At 42.3% G+C, this 17773-nt stretch overlaps 1 protein-coding gene across 1 annotated transcript in view; it reads right to left on the reverse strand.

Annotated features, from left to right (window-relative positions):
• Positions 1 to 17773, reverse strand: part of pappa2 (pappalysin 2) — a gene marked incomplete at both ends in the record, with an annotated part of 373122 nt that overhangs the window by 75473 nt on the left and 279876 nt on the right. Inside the window, 1 exon segment of the mRNA XM_084327732.1 lies at positions 7324 to 7395. Within this exon segment, the coding sequence (XP_084183858.1) occupies positions 7324 to 7395 (72 nt within the window).

The following is a 17773-nucleotide window of genomic DNA, read 5'->3' on the forward strand; positions in this document are numbered from 1 at the left end:
CCCTATTAGTACATCCATAATCAGAAGAAACGACACTGCATCGCAATCTCTTTCCTCAGATCCTCATGTTTATTTTCATAAACATAGTCTCAGTACCAGATGTAACCCATTCTGTATTGTCATTGTTCAGTCTTAATTCTCTTCCCTCCGTCTCCTGTCATTAGTCCGATGGTTCTGGGCCTTGTCGTAGCCAACCACCATATCTGCTAGTGATGTGTCATCTCCCGTCCCCCACCCGGCGAGGGTGAGAGAGAGATCTCACAGTCTGTTCAGCGCGTCTGCTTCGATTGGGCGTTGTATCTGAATCTAACTTCCCCGGAAGGAAACTCACATTATAATATTCTCGCCATAGCAACGAGTAGATCCTGTCATCCACCGATATATATACATTATATACACTTTGAAAAACATAGACATCCGTCACCGTCAAGCAGCACATTGAGGCCCACACCCCCAACCAGGGGCTGTTTTTTTTCACAATTTTATATATAGATTTTTTTAACAAGTCGATTATTAATTTCAATATAGAATATTAGTTGACAGCCTTACAACTTTACAAGTACAATTAGTTACTGCACACTACATCACCCCTGAGTGGAACATGGAAAGATTTCAAAGAACACCTCGCATTCATTTCAGTCGATAGCGATAGAGACTAAACAGAAACAAGAGATGACAAACAGCAGAGCTGGATCGGCAAAGATATTTAGCTACGTCATTATCTTTCATCCTCTAGCTATGATAGCAGATGGGTGCAGTGGTACACTAAACAGACTTGTAAAGTTTCCTTTTTCATTATCATTCTGAGGCATGTCTCTACTGTATTAGAGAGTATGCAATGAGGACAGACAGGACATATGGAAAATAGAGTTAACGACAGTCCAACATAAAATGATGGACTGGAATTTACGATGAAAACACATACTTTATGTGCCTTGATTGCAGAGCTTGCCTGGTAAACTGTATTGTACAATAATACACAGGGTATCTTGTATGGTATGTGGTCCTGTACGGCTCAATAGGTGGTGAATATCAGTAAAATTGGCGAAAGAGCTGGCTGGGATTTGGAGAACGAGATGAATGGCGATGGTGTATCTCTTATTAAAAATACATGCTCCCATATATAGATTTTGGGCAAAATAATAGCTTACCACCAGTAAAGGGTTTGAGTCATTCATACAAAAAAATATATTTGCACACAGTACTTCTCTATGGATCATCAAAATCAAATGTATTTACCAAATATATTCAATAATTGTTTGTGCTGACAATAATGAAATACACACATAAATGAAATATAAAAGTAATCAAAGAAAGCCAAATATAGTACAACTAATATACTTTGTACAGAGAAATGGGTTTTCATTTTCTTCTCTCTGGCATTTTCCATTGTGGTTGTGAAACTAGTGAAATACTGGAAAGAGTATCCCCAACTCCCAGTATTTAGAATCATAAATCAAATCATAAATCATGTAGTCGAATCAAGTCAAGTCAAGTCATGTTATCAACTCCTCTCAAACCAAAATATTGTAATCATAAAAATACCAAAACGGTAGCTGAATATAATATGGCAATTTTGGAAGAAAATAAAAGAGGAACATTTGATTTATGATTTAATACATTGGGAGATGCATGTTTTATATTTGATGCATGTGTTATCTTGCAAGTGTATCCAATCATAGCTCTTTTACATGTTTTCGTGAGCATAAATCAAGTGCACCTCAGTAGCAAATATTGTAAACCACATTCAAATAGGTTTCATCCCTATTATGATAGGCATCTTTATCAGCCACAATTGAGTACCATGTTTTCAAACTTTATTATCTACAGATGGTAAGTTAGAGTGTTGTGTTCACTCCAGGTAGGTCGTTTCTTGTGATATATCACATTCACACTGCCAAGTGCCTTGGATTAACTTTACGTACGTTGCGTTTTCCATTTTAGGTCATGTTGCAAGATATTCCACGAGTCTGCTGCACTAATACTGCACTAAAACTAAAAGCAGTCTTGCCAAGATCAGGCCTGAGTGGTAAAAATAATCTAAGGGCCTAGGGTGGGGGGTCAGACCTCCAACACCATCACCCTGAGCATCGGGTCCCCCCAGGGCTGTGTTCTAAGCCCCCTGCTGTACTCACTCTACACACACGACTGTGTGGCCAAGTTCAGCTCCAACTCCATTGTGAAGTTCGCCGACGACACGGTGGTGGTGGGGCTGATCTCGGACAACGACGAGAAGGCCTACCGGGAGGAGGTTGAGGTACTGGAACGTTGGTGCCAGGACAACAGCCTGCTCCTGAACATTGGTAAAACCAAGGAGCTGATCGTGGATTATAGGAGAGGACAGCGGGAGACACACACACCACTGAGGATTAACGGGGCTACCGTGGACAGGGTGAGCAGCTTCAAGTACCTGGGGGTCCACATCTCAGAGGACCTGACATGGTCAACACACATAGGCACAGTAGTAAAGAAAGCGAAGCAGCGCCTCTACCACCTGAGACAGTTAAGGAAGTTCAGAGTATCGGGGAAGATACTCCAGTCCTTCTACTCAGGAGCTGTAGAGAGCATCTTGACCGGAAACATCACTGCCTGGTATGGGAACAGCACGGCACAGGACAAGAAGGCCCTACAGAGTGTGGTGCGCTCAGCCGAGCGTACCACGGGTATTGCGCTACCTCCCCTGCAGGCTCTATACAACAAGAGGTGCAAATCCAGAGCCGGCAGGATAATGAAAGACCCCCACCACCCCAATAACAGCCTGTTCCAGCTGCTGAGGTCAGGCAGACGCCTGCGAATTCTAGAGACTAAGACGGAGAGGCTTAGGCTAAGCTTCTTCCCCCAGGCCATCAGAGCCTTGAACAATGAACATTGAGAGACACAGAAACTGAACTATCCACACACAAGTACATACACGACACGTACGCTGAGCACGCTCACACACTAGCAGCCACTTTAACACTCATGCCGCACACACGCACACTTATGGCCAGAGGAAAGGCCACTTAAAGTAGTATAACATCAGGAACAGTGTATTGCACTACTAAAGCTAACTAGCATGTCCTATATGCTCTGTAAATACTAATGTACAGATACCGAGATGGCACACCATGTACCTGTTATTGCACTGTTTATTGGATTCTATTAATATGTTGTACCACTGTATTTTATTGGATTCTATTATATGTTGTACCACTGTATTGCACATCGTCGCGGGCAAGACCAGCCGCATTTCATTGTATACCTGTATGCCGTGACAATTAAAACTCTTGAATCTTGAATCTTGAATCTTGAATCTTAAGTATGGAGGCAGCAGTGTGTCTGTAAATTAGATCGCCAAAATCCAAAATTACTAGCAAAGTTGATTAAACAACCCTCTTCCTACAGATCAAAGGAACGCTGGTTTTATTTCTGTATAAAAAGCCAATCTTGCGTTGTAATTTGCCAGCAAGATTCCTGATGTGGTATTTAAATGTAGATTTGACGTCGAGCAAGATGCCAAGACATTCTTTAACCCTTTCTATATGATCTGCTGACAGTAGGCTGACAGTAGAAATATGCTCATGGAAGGTTGACCGGATCACACCCATAATGTTACACATTACACCTGGGAGGAGTACAACCACAGTCTTCTATTGAGCACAACCAAGCTCATTTGGGAATGTTCAAGTTCAAGTTTATTTTATTTAATATTTAAATAATGTAATATTACCACACAACTAGGCCAGTGGAAATGGTATCCAGCTGAATTCACAACATACAGGCATTGACAGACACAAATGGTCACATACATACATTTAAAGGGGCACTATACAAATGCTGATTTATTTTGCACATCATCTCAATCCAAAAACTCTAAACAGCTTTGCACACATTCATTTAGTTGAACAGTTCTCAAGAGTATATGAGATTGAAGGGACAGCAGGGACATGTAATCCGTGTTCTGTGTTTATCACAGCTCTATTAAATTATAAGGTAGCTGTGCGGGAGCTTAGAGGACTGTATATAAATTCACCTTAGGGGGTTTGGTAGGATGCCTTAACTGTTAAACTAATTGTACCAAATTACACAACTGAGTGAATAACTTAAAATGGAGTCACCTAAACTAGAAAGAGCGAGGAAACTGTTTGAATCATAATGCCATTTTTATATAAGCAAAAGGGGGAAAAAAACATACATAGAAATATTATTATCACTTTACACAATGCCTAATTAAATACTATAACTAAATTTAGATGGGCGCCCAAATGGTTCTATTAAAGTGTTCTGGCCAAACGTTGCCGCGGTTACCACTGCAGCAGAGAAACTATTCCCTCTGCAGTACGAGAGAGGTGGAGAGAGTTAGTAATCCTGGTGGTGAGAAAGAACCCGGATGGGTTCTGTAACGAGGAGTAGTCGACCGCTGCGTGGTGATGAGGGCGGGAAGACGCTGCCCGGTCCGATTGGCGCCACCAGTCTGCTCCTGCAGACCAGATGCTCCGCTGTGGTGGATCCGCGTGTCTTGCTCCGCTCCGTAGTGCTGCACGCCGACAGCTACTGAAGACACGCTGGTCCCTCTGTACAACAGGCTACTGCTAGTGGCTACTACATAGGACTGGTTGTGTCTTTTTACAGCGTCCCTTCGACACAGACCCTATCTAAATGTCCTCTGGTCTGTGCTATTATCGTCTGATATGTCCAGTATAGAGCAGCTATCAACGCATGAGCTGGAGCTACGTTAGGTATTAGCTCCGAGCTAGCTAGCTTCGGCTAACTGCTAACGATAAATGGGGAATACTATAGTCCGCTGTAATGTGCTAATCCCAGACGTTTACTAAACATCGAATTAGCTGGTTACTAAAAACTCACTCTCTCTTGGTGGTATAATGTCCGCTTGGTAAGCAACTTTACATCCTTGGTCACCGTCAAACTATAACGTTACGTGACCAACGCTGGATGCATTTCTCCCGTCCGGTTCTCTAACAAGTCTGGGCAAGTTCAACGTCAGTTCAACGTCTCCTACAGGAAGTGATGCACTTGCGCTAAACACTACCACCTCTGGCCCACTAGATGGCAGCACTGTCATATAACCTGAGATGCCAGCAGTAGGCAGACAGTAAACATAACATGTGGTAAATAAATAACTTAACTCCCACATATTAAACAGGTTGGTGAACTTAAAGGGGGATAATCTTAGGTCTAATTTTACCTAATTGCAGACCCTTCAGCACAGTAGCAGTTCCTATAACACAAGGTATTGCTATATGTTCTCATCTACATAATTTCAAGGTGCTGTAATTAACATAACACAATAATTGAATGCTCACGATGGCATCACTGGTGGCCATATGTATGGCTCTTAATAAATGAACGTGTGCAAAACTGTTTAGAGCTTTTGAATGTGTGTGAGATTGTGTGCAAACATAAGTGCCATAAGTGCCATACATGACTGATAGTCAGCTATAATGTGAATGTGTTGCTAACCATTCTGCTTTAGCGATTCATCTGAGGGATTCATTTGAGATATTGTTCCTTCACACCTGCCCAACGCCCCTCACAAGCTCCCAGTAGGTGCTCTATCGGTCTATTTGAACCATAATGGAGGGAGGAGCGTCTGTCTTTTGATATACTGTAAGTACAGTACTGTAGTTGTTTTGCAAAAACTACTATGGAGGCTAAACTGATTTATTTAGATATATAGTTATATCGAGATTGGCTAAGTCAACTGATGTCGATATCAATAGTTTTTCAATATAACAATGACTAATCACAATAAGCATTTAATTGTTTACTACTTAAACCTAGAAATGTGCAGTAATTTTTGTCCCGACTAGTCATTTTGTCTGAATTTGTTTTACTAAATGACTTGGCCTATTATTTTGGGATCATTGGGTGACTATGATTGAACCCATGTTCTTTACTAGAGGACATAAAACCATTTCCCTTTGATTTCTAACACATTTTTACAATAAGGGAAATTCTCATATTACTAGTACCATTCCCTTTGACAGTTCTGAATTACTAGCACCATTACCTTCAACAGTTTTGGCACTGGCACATCCCAAACCCGACCCAATTTTCAAAGCACTTACCCAATATCTGTGAGTCATCTGGTTATTTATCTTTCCTTCCATCAGATCATAAGTTACACATGACAGGTTTAACTGTATTCGGCAAACCTGATGGCAGCTGGTTGGGTTTGGATGGGTTTGAAAAGGATTCCAGGATGAGCCGAACGCACCAGTGCTTATCTACGTTCCATCATTATCAAAATGTGAAGCACATTGCAAACAATCGTCTGTGGTATCTGAGGAGACGGCCCTCGTGATGACAGCAATGTAGTTCAGTTCCATGTTCGACATTATCGGAGAAGATTGGAGTTTTGACTAAGCGCTAACCGCAATTCCATTATTGGATGCCCAGAGATACTGCGCCCTTAGTGCTTGAAAAAAAGGCTGGGATCCATTTAGTATTGATTCAATCAAATCAGAAAAAAAAACATTGTGAAATGATCAAACTAAGTATTAACAATACAAAATTGTGAATGAATGCTCTGTCACCAGAAGTTCAGCAATTTTTATTTCTATTGACTGAATTCAAGGTGAACTGACTTGATCTCAACCATGCCTGAAGCCCCTGCCTGTCTAAAGGCTGAACCCATGCCACCTAGAATTCTGAGGGGGGGAAAAGGAGGTGCAACTTGAGATGAAAAATGGGATGGACTTTTTTAGATAGCTTCACATATCTCTCTTCTACCCCCCCTTTACCCCCCCCCCCCCCCCCCTACAAAATGATGTACTACTTTGACATCATGTTACATAGAGCCCTGCCAAAGTGCAAACCCAGTAGCAACCTTTTCCAGGCACTGTCTCATCTCTTGCTGTATACAACAAGGACACACAGTGCCTTCCCACATAGATTGAAATTATCTGAAATACACAAAGTGCCATGCGTGTGAGCTGCCACCAGGGGCAGTGTGGCTAATCTCCAGCGAGTGAGTGAGTGAGTGACATTAAGATAAGATAAGATATATATATTCCTTTATTGATCCACTTGGGGAAATTCAGGTTGTCAGTCAATGAGGTGCCTTGCATCTAAAAATATTAATAATAAAATACTGTATAATACACAGCCCAGGGAAACACACAGATTAAGCTATTACTAACCACACACACACACACACACACACACACACACACACACACACACACACACACACACACACACACACACACACACACACACACACACACACACACACACACACACACACACACACACACACACACACACACACACACGCACACTTACTGTCATTCAAATAAAAAGCTGGGTTTGGATTCTTACCTCACATGACTGGATGCAGTGGATGTGTTGAGGGTCAGGATGCCACCTCATCATCCCTGTGCACACTATGCTCTGGAAGGCAACATACAACAAGACAGTTCAATATCTCAGTAACAACACTATAAGACAACAGTTCAGTATATTAGTAACAACACAATACGACAACAGTTCAATATAGTAACAACAAAATAAGACAAAAGTTCAGTAATGACACAATAAGACTGACAATAAGACAATAGTTCAGTATCTCAGTAACAACACAATAAGTACCCCCAGTTCAGTACCCCAACCCCATATACATATATATATATCAACATGCTCTAATCACTGGCCCTGAATTTCAACTCAAATGGATCAATATAACCTAAATTGTACAAAAACAACAATTCACACACAAACAGTTTCTTTTTTATAAATGCTACCATAAAATACTGCTTCATAGTTTAGAAAGGGAAACAGATTACTATTGGACATTACATTGACTTCAGCTTCCCGCTATTCTTTCCCTGGTGTTTCCTTGGACTAGAGTGTGTATTCCAGTGAGTTGTCGAAACAGCAATACAATCTGGACTCATTCTGAACAAGAACTGGATGCTCCTTTTTTCTTTTCTTTATAAGAATACAGCTAGACATAAACAAATACATAATATTCAGTTATTAAATTCCTTTCCTCCATTTAAGGAAAACGCCTAAGAAAAATGCCTGGAAGACAAAATGACATTACGCAATAAGACATTAGGGGACTTGGTGCTTGTTTTTGGGGTAATTCAGGGTGTGATTTGACCCCAAAATTATTACGTTCTAGATTTTTAAATCCATTAGATGAATGGATACTTCAGCATAATCATCTAATTGATTGAATGGCAAAGTGGGAGGAAATAAGAGGAACCACCCCGTCGTCTGATGCAGCGAACGAGACCCGATTCCCATTTACAGGAGATAACCATCAATGCCTCGAAATTACCGGGACCCGACAAAGAGATATGACGCAAGTTATCCAACTTCCATCCAACTATTTGGCCTGAGTAAGAACAATCCACCCTAAAACAGAAATTAAATCTTTGTTCCTACTGAAAGTCAGCTTTTCATTGATTAAAATAAAGAATCCTTAATTGTAGACTTCTTTACTTTAACATATACACTAGCCTAAATTGAGTTTTGAATAGGTTCCACAGGCCCTATGGAAACTTGTACAACCCATAATTTCTGGACCCCTGTCAATCTAAATAAAAACACGACAATCACTATAATAGGAGGTATACGGTTTCCATGCAACGACAGCAATGAGCAATTCCTGTAGAAACAAGAGACAAAACTCCTTATGTAATGTCATCAAGGCACTTCCTGAAGCTCCTCCATTCACAATGAATGAGAAGAAGACTTTGGGACAGATTTACTAACCATGTCGCAAATTATAGACCTAAAAGAAATGATGTGGCATTGCATCTTTTCCAATTTATGGGGGTATTTACCTACTAACACGGAATATGTAAATGGCAAAAAGTGCCGCTATCTAATGTGCCTTGCATGTAGGGACGCGCACAGCACAACTTACTATGAGTGGCGATTGAAAATCTAAATTCTCCCCTTGGAGCTGGAAATACTGTATTGGTCAAGGAAACAATAAACCTATGCACTCTTATAACAAATGCACAACATTTATTTTAACAGGAGTGTGAACACCAGTACTACCAATCCATATAAGAAATGTGTTGGGATAGATAGCATGTTGCCTGACAGCAAGAAGGCCCTGGGTTTCAGCTCAACAGGGGCCCTTCTGTGTGGAGTTTGCATGTCCTTGTGTTTGTGTGGGCATCCTCTGGGTACTTTGATTTCCTCGCACGCACACACGCACGCACGCACGCACGCACGCACACACACACACACACACACACACACACACACACACACACACACACACACACACACACACACACACACACACACACACACACACACACACACACACACACACACACACACACACACACACACACACACACACACACACACACACACACACACACACACACACACACACACACACACACACACTTATTTATAAGGCCCGACAACACACGTCAATGTCCCCATGGGCCGTACACGTCCTCCCCAAACAAGTCAAGAAGAAACATCACATCAAATCAAGAACAAAACAAGAACACCACAAGGTCCAAATATATTTTTTTTCAATTAAAAATTAAAAATTAAAATTTTTAAATTTAAAATTTAAAATTTAAAATTTAAAATTTTACATTTTACATTTTACATTTTAAATTTTAGAATTTAATAAAAATAAATGCAAAATAAATAAAAGCAACACTCCCAGACATACCCCACGCGAAGGTAAGGACAAGGAAAAACTAGCCTAGCAATAGGAGGGGGTTACCAGACATGGGAGCAAATAGACATCCTAACTAAACTAGACAGATTAATCTAAGGGTCAGACCCCGATCAGGTGAGATCAGGGTAGGTTGAAGGAGAGAGAGAAAAGATGGGTCTTAAGCAGGGATTTAAAAGCTTCGACAGAGCAGGTGCCCCTGACAACGGCAGGTAATTTGTTCCACAGGTAGGGAGCACGGTAGACAAAGGCTCTGTGGCCGGCGGATTGCTTTTTAACCCTAGGAATCGATGGAAGCCCCGCATTTTGTGAGCGCAGAGCAAGAGCGGGCGAGTATCGAGAGATGAGATCGGATAGATAGAGCGGTGCAAGCCCATTTAACATTTTGTACACACACACACACACACACACACATAAACAGACATACATGCTTGTAAGTACACTCCTGCCATTTCCCTTGACCAGGGTACTGGGTCCCCAGGAGCCCGGCTGCCCACTGCTTCTAGGTGGTTAGGATGGTTCAAATGCAGAGGAATACTTTCTTAATAAATAATTCATGAAGTATAAAACAGGTTATGAATAATAACCATGGTTATATTAATACTGGCGTAGTGTCTTGCTTCACCTATGGGACTTCCCCATGTGCCTATGGACTATGCAATAATTTTACTCAATGCATCTATAACTGACCACGGTGACACACCCCCCGCTGCTAGTATATAAGCAGGTGTAGTGGCCGGTATTCTCCCTTCCGTAGTTCCTGTCACGCAAAACATCCCCTGTTGGCCTAAAACATTTTAAATAAATAAGAAGCATGAACACTCGAGCTCTTGTTAAACCATAAAATAATTAACAAGGAGACAGAGTTGCACCAGCCAAACATCCAACATTGACAAGCCAGATGGGTAAAAAACTGAGAAGAGCCTTGTTCTAGCCTAGAGAGGTAGTCAAGGGGTAGGGGATAGGAAAGGACCTGGTTATGAATTGTAACAGTCACAAAATGGGACCCTCTTTACACATGTGGATAAGCACTGACACTGAATGAAATGTTCTCAACCCCACTGGAGGAGAGATATTTCACAAGAGTGCCTGGAGGCTCGGTGAAGGAGTTATGAATTGTAACATCAGCCATTCCAGTGTATAATTATGCATGGAGAACCCCTACCAAGGGAAAGGAGCCCGGACAAAACCCACAACTAATTACAACTAGAAGATGAAGGAAGGGCTCCTGTGCTGAGGATATAATGACAGATGGAACTCTCAGACATGTCCAACAGATATAATCTGACAAAAGGAGAATGGGAAGACCAAGATGCTGCTATGCATATGTCTTCCACTAAGACCCCTTTGAGCAGGGCAGAGGAGGCAGCCATGCAGGTGGAGATAGTCCTACTTGGGTGTAGCAGTAAGCAATGCCCTCGCACCGCCAAAAAGGCCTTTGGCAGCCCCGTAATGGCACACAAGCAACTCGGATGTGGATCTGACTTGTCGTACAGACCTTGTAAGTCTAAAAGTGGATAAAAGCGTCAGCAAAATGACTAAATGTAAATGTAAATGTATTATAAGGAGGACCTAGTATTTATATACTGTATTATGTGGACCAGGAACTAGTATGTATATTATGAATTGAAAATGGGGGACCCTGATGTAAACAAGACGAAAGTCTTTCTCTGGTCTGCATCCCCTTAACAATTGTGTGTATTGAGCCAGCATAACTGGACCACCACTTTAACATAACCTGTAGAGGTCAATGGATCGAGGCTTGAATGCTCCCAAGCACTGGAATACACAAACACGTCTCAACACCTCAATAGTCAAGATATTAATCAAGTTTCAAGAGTTTATTATCATTTAAAATAAAGTACAGAATAGAGCTGTATTAACCTCTTCCGGTACTGGTCCCGAAATGACATCTGGTCATAAAGCAATATTGCATAAACATGTCACAACAGCATGCAGAATGTATATTATCATCAATACGTTAGTTTAGCAATAGGTTAAAAGTGTCATTAGATAGGCGGCTACGTGGCGCAGTGGGCAAGGCGCTCGCCACTAGTGCAGGATATGCTGGGTTCGAGCCCAGCTCTCGGCATTGCTACCAGCTTGGCTGGTCGTTCATACTAACACAATTGGCAGTGTTAGGGGTGGGAAAGCTGGTGGGTGGGTCCTGGTCGTTGTAAACAGCGACTCCTATAGTTCGGTCGGGGCGCCTGCTCAGCGAGGAAAGGATCTAAGGGGGGTAGTGTGATCCTTCCACACGTTACACCCTCTCAGTGAGAGTCCGCGCTGCCAGGTGAAAAGAAGCGGTTGATTGGCTACACATGTGTCGGAGGAAGCATGTGATAGCCTCCACTCTCCCAGACCGACCGTAGGGGGTAGGTGCGCAGCGACCAGGATGGGGATTGGGAATTGGCATAACGACTAACATTGGGATGGGAGAAAAACGGAGGAAAAACGGAGGAAAAAGGAGGGGGAAAAAGATTAGAATTTTTTTTTTTATAAAAAAGTGTCATTAGATAGATTTAACTTCAATTTAAAGTCAATTCTATTTCGCGAGGGTGACCATTTTGGATATTTTGAACCATGTGAATTGTAGTCTTTTTGTAGCCATTTTGTAGCAGTCTTCCACAGGTCTGGTTCTGCGTTGTTCCTGGAAGATTCTATGGGGTTCAAGGTTCAGAGTTCTGTATGAATTATTTCAATAACGGTTATTATTCTGGATAATAAGCCACAAAAGGTAATTTTTTTTACAAATATTGAAAGGCTTTCAAGTTTATCTTCCCTATTGTTAACATGTAGGAACAATTAGATCTGAAATTAGTTTCAAAACGGTTGCACTGTGGGGGAAATAAAAAAGTACAGTAGATTACAGTAGCCAAGCCACGCAATAACAAAGCGCAACATTAAAATAAGGACAGCTGTTTACAAGTGGATGTTTAATGACAATAAAGCATAACAATGGCTGAAATGAAACTCATGGACCCAACGTTAACACTTTGAGTGCCAACGACGAGATTTCTTGTTAGTTCATGCCAACCGTTCAGTACCAACGAGACGAGAGATCTCGTTTTTGATCGTTTTTTTTATTAGCGATTTCCATTCATATTTCATCAATCTAGCCTCACGTTACCACTGGGACTCTGTCTGAGCTCCATTGGGAAAATACCGCCCCCTATCGTCTCTCCGGATGGTACTGCACCCCTTTGGATTGGATTGAATGAAAAGCATGGCGGAAAAAAAATCCTGCTTCCACATTTTACTTGTCAGACAAGTAACCCGAGATGATCGAAGTCATTGCCGAGCCGCAGAACAGCAGAGCATGTGTGTTTACAGTACCCAGCATTGGATCAATAAATGCGATCGATATTTTTGGAATGGCGATCAGGAATTGGAATAATCTTTTTGGAGAACATCTGATCTGAGGTATGGAATTTATTTTACCAGTCTTGGGATAATCAGAGCTTTTTTCACCTATATATCAACGTGGGCCCTATGTGTGTGTGCGTGTGTGTGTGTGTGTGTGTATGTGCTGATCAGGAAATGGATAATCGATTTTTCAGCCCGCTTCTATAGCGTGCATAAGTACAGTAGTACACATATACTATCGATAATCTAGCGTTTATTTGAAAACTATTCATAAATAGGCCGAAAAATGACAACGTTTTTTGTGTATTCCAGTATATTCCAGTAAAGGGCGATTATCACAGAATCTTCTGAAATGTTCTGGAACTTTCATAAAACGAGCGTTTTTCAAAATGGTATAAAACGGAAATGAACCAATTAAAAAACAATCCGTTTCGACAAAGTTGACTGCAAACAAGTCATTGATAAGCGACGGCCATATTATACACATATCCATAATTTAAGATATAGTTTATGGGTTCGCAAATATGAGAGCTCTATCATTGAAGTGGGTGGTGGCATGCAACGGGGTTCCGAGGCACCGGACCCGTGGCACGGAAAGTGTTAAACGTGAATGAACTTGAAGTGCCTGTATGGAAAATGCTGACGAAATATAATACCTAAGTTGTTTGTTATTTTCTTTGAGTTTTCCCTATTGAATAAATTTACTTTCTTATGGCATTAGGTTGCAATAAATCCACTCAAACTAAATTCATTCGCTCATCAAATTTGTGACATTCTAAATGTATTTTAATGTTGTTTAATGACAAAACGACCCGACTCGGGTTTTATGATGAAGGTCTTTTCGGAGTCAGTGCGACGCGCGTAATATAGACATTGGCGTTTGTCACAAGTTAAGTTGCTATAACTTATAACGTTAAGATAAGTGTATTAACATTTAGTTCTCTCTGCTATTAGAAAGGAGAGCTATCCTTGTGTGTTTCAACACCTCGCTAAGTACCTGCTTAATGCATGAATAACACGCGCAGACAGACCACACCCAGCTTAAGCCCTCGTTTGTAGTCTTTCCCCCAGTATTGAGACACAATACTGTCGGACAAATAACAATAATTAGCTCATTTACAAGTTGTATTACGTTTTGCAAATAAGGGAACAGAGCTATGACATTTCAAAGCAGTCAAAAAAGGAATATTTCGATTTTTTTCATATTTCTGAAGTGCAAGACATTTTCGCGTTTTCTGATGCTTGTATCTCGCCGCCACAAGTCGATTTTGGTCGAGTCACATATTCTACCAGGCTGACCGGCTACTTGTAGGGCCCAAAATGCACTTGTTCCATTTAATGTTTGCATTATTTTTTTTTTTTGTTTTTTTTTAACTTTGGCCATTCCGCTGGCTCTTTTTTGCGTTTATCGCATTTTCTCTGGTCAAGAATGACTGACAGAAACAGGTTTGAATGGGTACAGATGGGGGGAAGACACTCTGAGAAAGATACGGCTGCAGTCCGGGAATCGAACTCGCTAACCCCAGATCCGTGACGAGCACGGTTGTCCCCGCCGCCGAAATAGCGCTCGAGGTACGCGGTGAGCTACTGGAGCTCCCTAATGTTTGCATTCTTACAACAGAATGCCCCCAAAATACATATGCATTAAGTAAAACAAGCACATTGTAGCAAGGCCACATTTCTCTCTCATGTCACCACTGCAACACCCATTTAACTTGTTACCTCCTATGAACCCTTAGTACATCTGTCCCTTTGTGTGTTCTCAGAACATTTGAGCCTCGACACTCAAATAGAACATTTGCCCCAAGTATCGTCTGTATATCTTATATCACATTAAGAAAATGTATCATTATCCCCCCCCCCCCCCCAAAAAAGATGTCATGGGTACTGTCATCATACACAGTTAGTCCCCCAATCTCAACGGAGAAGCCCTGAATAGTTTGAGAAGATATTAGAGCTTTCCTTTGCTCTAGCTTCAAGATACTTGTTTATGCACTGTTGATGTGGACTTCATCCGAAACCACAGGAATCACAAAAGGGAATTCAGCTCCATCTCCCCCTCTTACTTTCCTCTTCATGCCTAATCCACTAATCTACCAACTACCCAAGACCACAAGGAATAACATTGATGTGGATTTAGTTTTAGGGTGTGTTTTCCTCCCCAGCCGACTGGCTGACTAACCACCCAAATCTAGGGCGGTGTTTACGCCAGCATCCGCGCACAGCAGATACCTCGAGAGAACATGTTGGGAAACATGCCTCACTTCTGACAAACAACAACGCACTTTGTTTGACATCCCAAGCAGTTTTGCTCATGTGGACTTTTTACCTTCACTACATACGTGTGTGTGTGTGTGTGTGTGTGTGTGTGTGTGTGTGTGTGTGTGTGTGTGTGTGTGTGTGTGTGTGTGTGTGTGTGTGTGTGTGTGTGTGTGTGTGTGTGTGTGTGTGTGTGTGTGTGTGTGTGTGTCTGCATGTGTTGATTCTTGACTGGTTTGACGTCATACAGAACCTTTAGTCTTGATATCTGACTATGATTATCAGTTGTGAAAAAACATTGGAGTGATATGATTGTGTGATCTCTCTCTCTCTACAAATGGTTTAAAAAAAAAAGGAGACCGATTGCAATATATTCAAAATAATTGTCCCATATGACCTCAAACCTTTCAAGAATCTATCCAAAACACAAACACACACACACAGTGACTTAAGCATGCACACACCCACACAAACACGTACATTTACAAATGTAATCTTATGAATATGAATGAGTCCATCTGTGAACCTGTCAGTGAAAGTGATGCTGTCAGTAGCCCAGCTTCCACATCAGGAGACAGGAGTTTACACAGCGAGTTAGACCGCCAGATGCTTGAGTCCATTATTCATCATGGTGGTCATTCAGCGCTAAGACATTGGCTTTCACAACCTCCTGGCAGCAGGCAAGCATCACAAAACAGCTATTTTGCAAGACTCGGCTAGAGTTTCCAAACAGTAACAAAACGACCGCCACCCAACACCTTACACAGTTGCAGTTTTACAAAAATCGCTCAGGGATATTTGGCAGTACTGCATCATGCGTCAGTGACTGTACATCACGAAATGGCAAAATGCGAAATAGCCTGAGGAATTTAATCAAAGCAAAATGTGATATTCCTTTAGAAATTTCAACAGTGGGCGGCTGGGTGGCGCAGCGGACTAAGCGCTCGTCACCAACGCGAGATACACTGGTATCGAATCCGGCTGTCAGCATTGCCTCCGGCTTGGCCGGCCGTCATACTGGCTCAATTGGCAGAGTCAGCGGGAGGGAAGCCGGTGGGGTGGTATTCTGGTCGTTGTAAACAGCGACTCTTACAGGTCGGTCAGGGCGCCTGCACGCGTCAACACTTCAGGCAACCAACTTGCGTTCAGCGTTTCTCTGATTGGCCACGACGCCCATGTGACCGCGGCAGAGCGAGAGAGCGGCAGAGCAGAAATAGGCTGCATTCTATTGCCATGCTCTGCGACAAACTCTAACCTTAACCAACTCCGAAAGAATGCCTAAACTTAACCCTAACCTTAACCAACTCCGAAAGAATGCCTAAACTTAACCGGCGAAAGAAATATTGCCATGCTCTAAGACAAACTCTAACCTTAACCAACTCCGAAAGAATGCCTAAACTTAACCCTAACCTTAACCAACTCCAAAAGAATGCCTAAACTTAACCGGCGAAAGAAAGACGTTTATATAGAGAGGCGATAAATTAATTAAATGTAAAAAAAGATTTTTTTAAATTTAAGTGATTCGAACTTGTCACCAACTGGACCGCAGGCTCCACAGCAAGCTGGCGAACGAGTTGAGCTAACCGTCGATGTTAAAACAGGGGGGATTGCGTGCGGCAACCTGCGCGCCGCTGCCGCTCTGCCGCTGCCGCCTGCCGCTCTGCTCTGGCGCTGCCGCGTCGCCGCGGGGGCGTGCTAGGCGCAAGTTGGGTGCCTGAAGTAATGAAGCCGCCTGCACAGCGGGGAAGGGAGATGGTGAGGGTAGTGTGAGCCTCCCACATGTTACACCTCACCAATGAGAAGTGAAAAGAAGTGGCTGGCTGACTCCATATGTATCGGAGGGGACATGTGATAGTATCTATCAACCCTCCCTAGACCGACCAGTGGGGGGCACATGCGAGCAATGACCAGGAAGGGGAGGGGGGGATTGGCATAACGACTAAATTGGGATTGGAGAAAAAACACAGAAAAACAGGAGGAGAAAAAGTGGATACGTTTAATTCAACAGTAAGGTCTTGCGGTAGCAGTTGTTTATGGTGACTGTTTATAAACCCTTTTGTCATATTGTAGACAAAACTCAAACTGCAATTCTGGACGCCAGGCAAAAGTAACCGAACACACAGACAAGTCACCGCATGGTTTCATCCAGACCCGGATACTTCCATGTCACCAAATTAAACAAGTGAAAAAAGTGCATTTCCCAAAATATTGGAATGTTCCTTTAAGACATTAGGACGACTGGAAGGGGTACAGAGTAGAGGAGACACAGGAGAGAAGGTCCTTTATGGAGACAGTAGGAAGGCTGAGAGGGAGACAGAGTAGAGGAGACACAGGAGAGAAGGTCCTTTATGGAGACAGTAGGAATGCTGAGAGGGAGACAGAGTAGGGGAGACACAGGAGAGAAGGTTCTTTATGGAGACAGTAGGAATGCTGAGAGGGAGACAGAGTAGGGGAGACACAGGAGAGAAGGTCCTTTATGGAGAC

The sequence above is a fragment of the Notolepis coatsorum genome, assembly GCF_963971535.1.
Source record: "Notolepis coatsorum genome assembly, chromosome: 13".
NCBI classification, from domain to species: Eukaryota; Metazoa; Chordata; class Actinopteri; order Aulopiformes; family Paralepididae; genus Notolepis; species Notolepis coatsorum.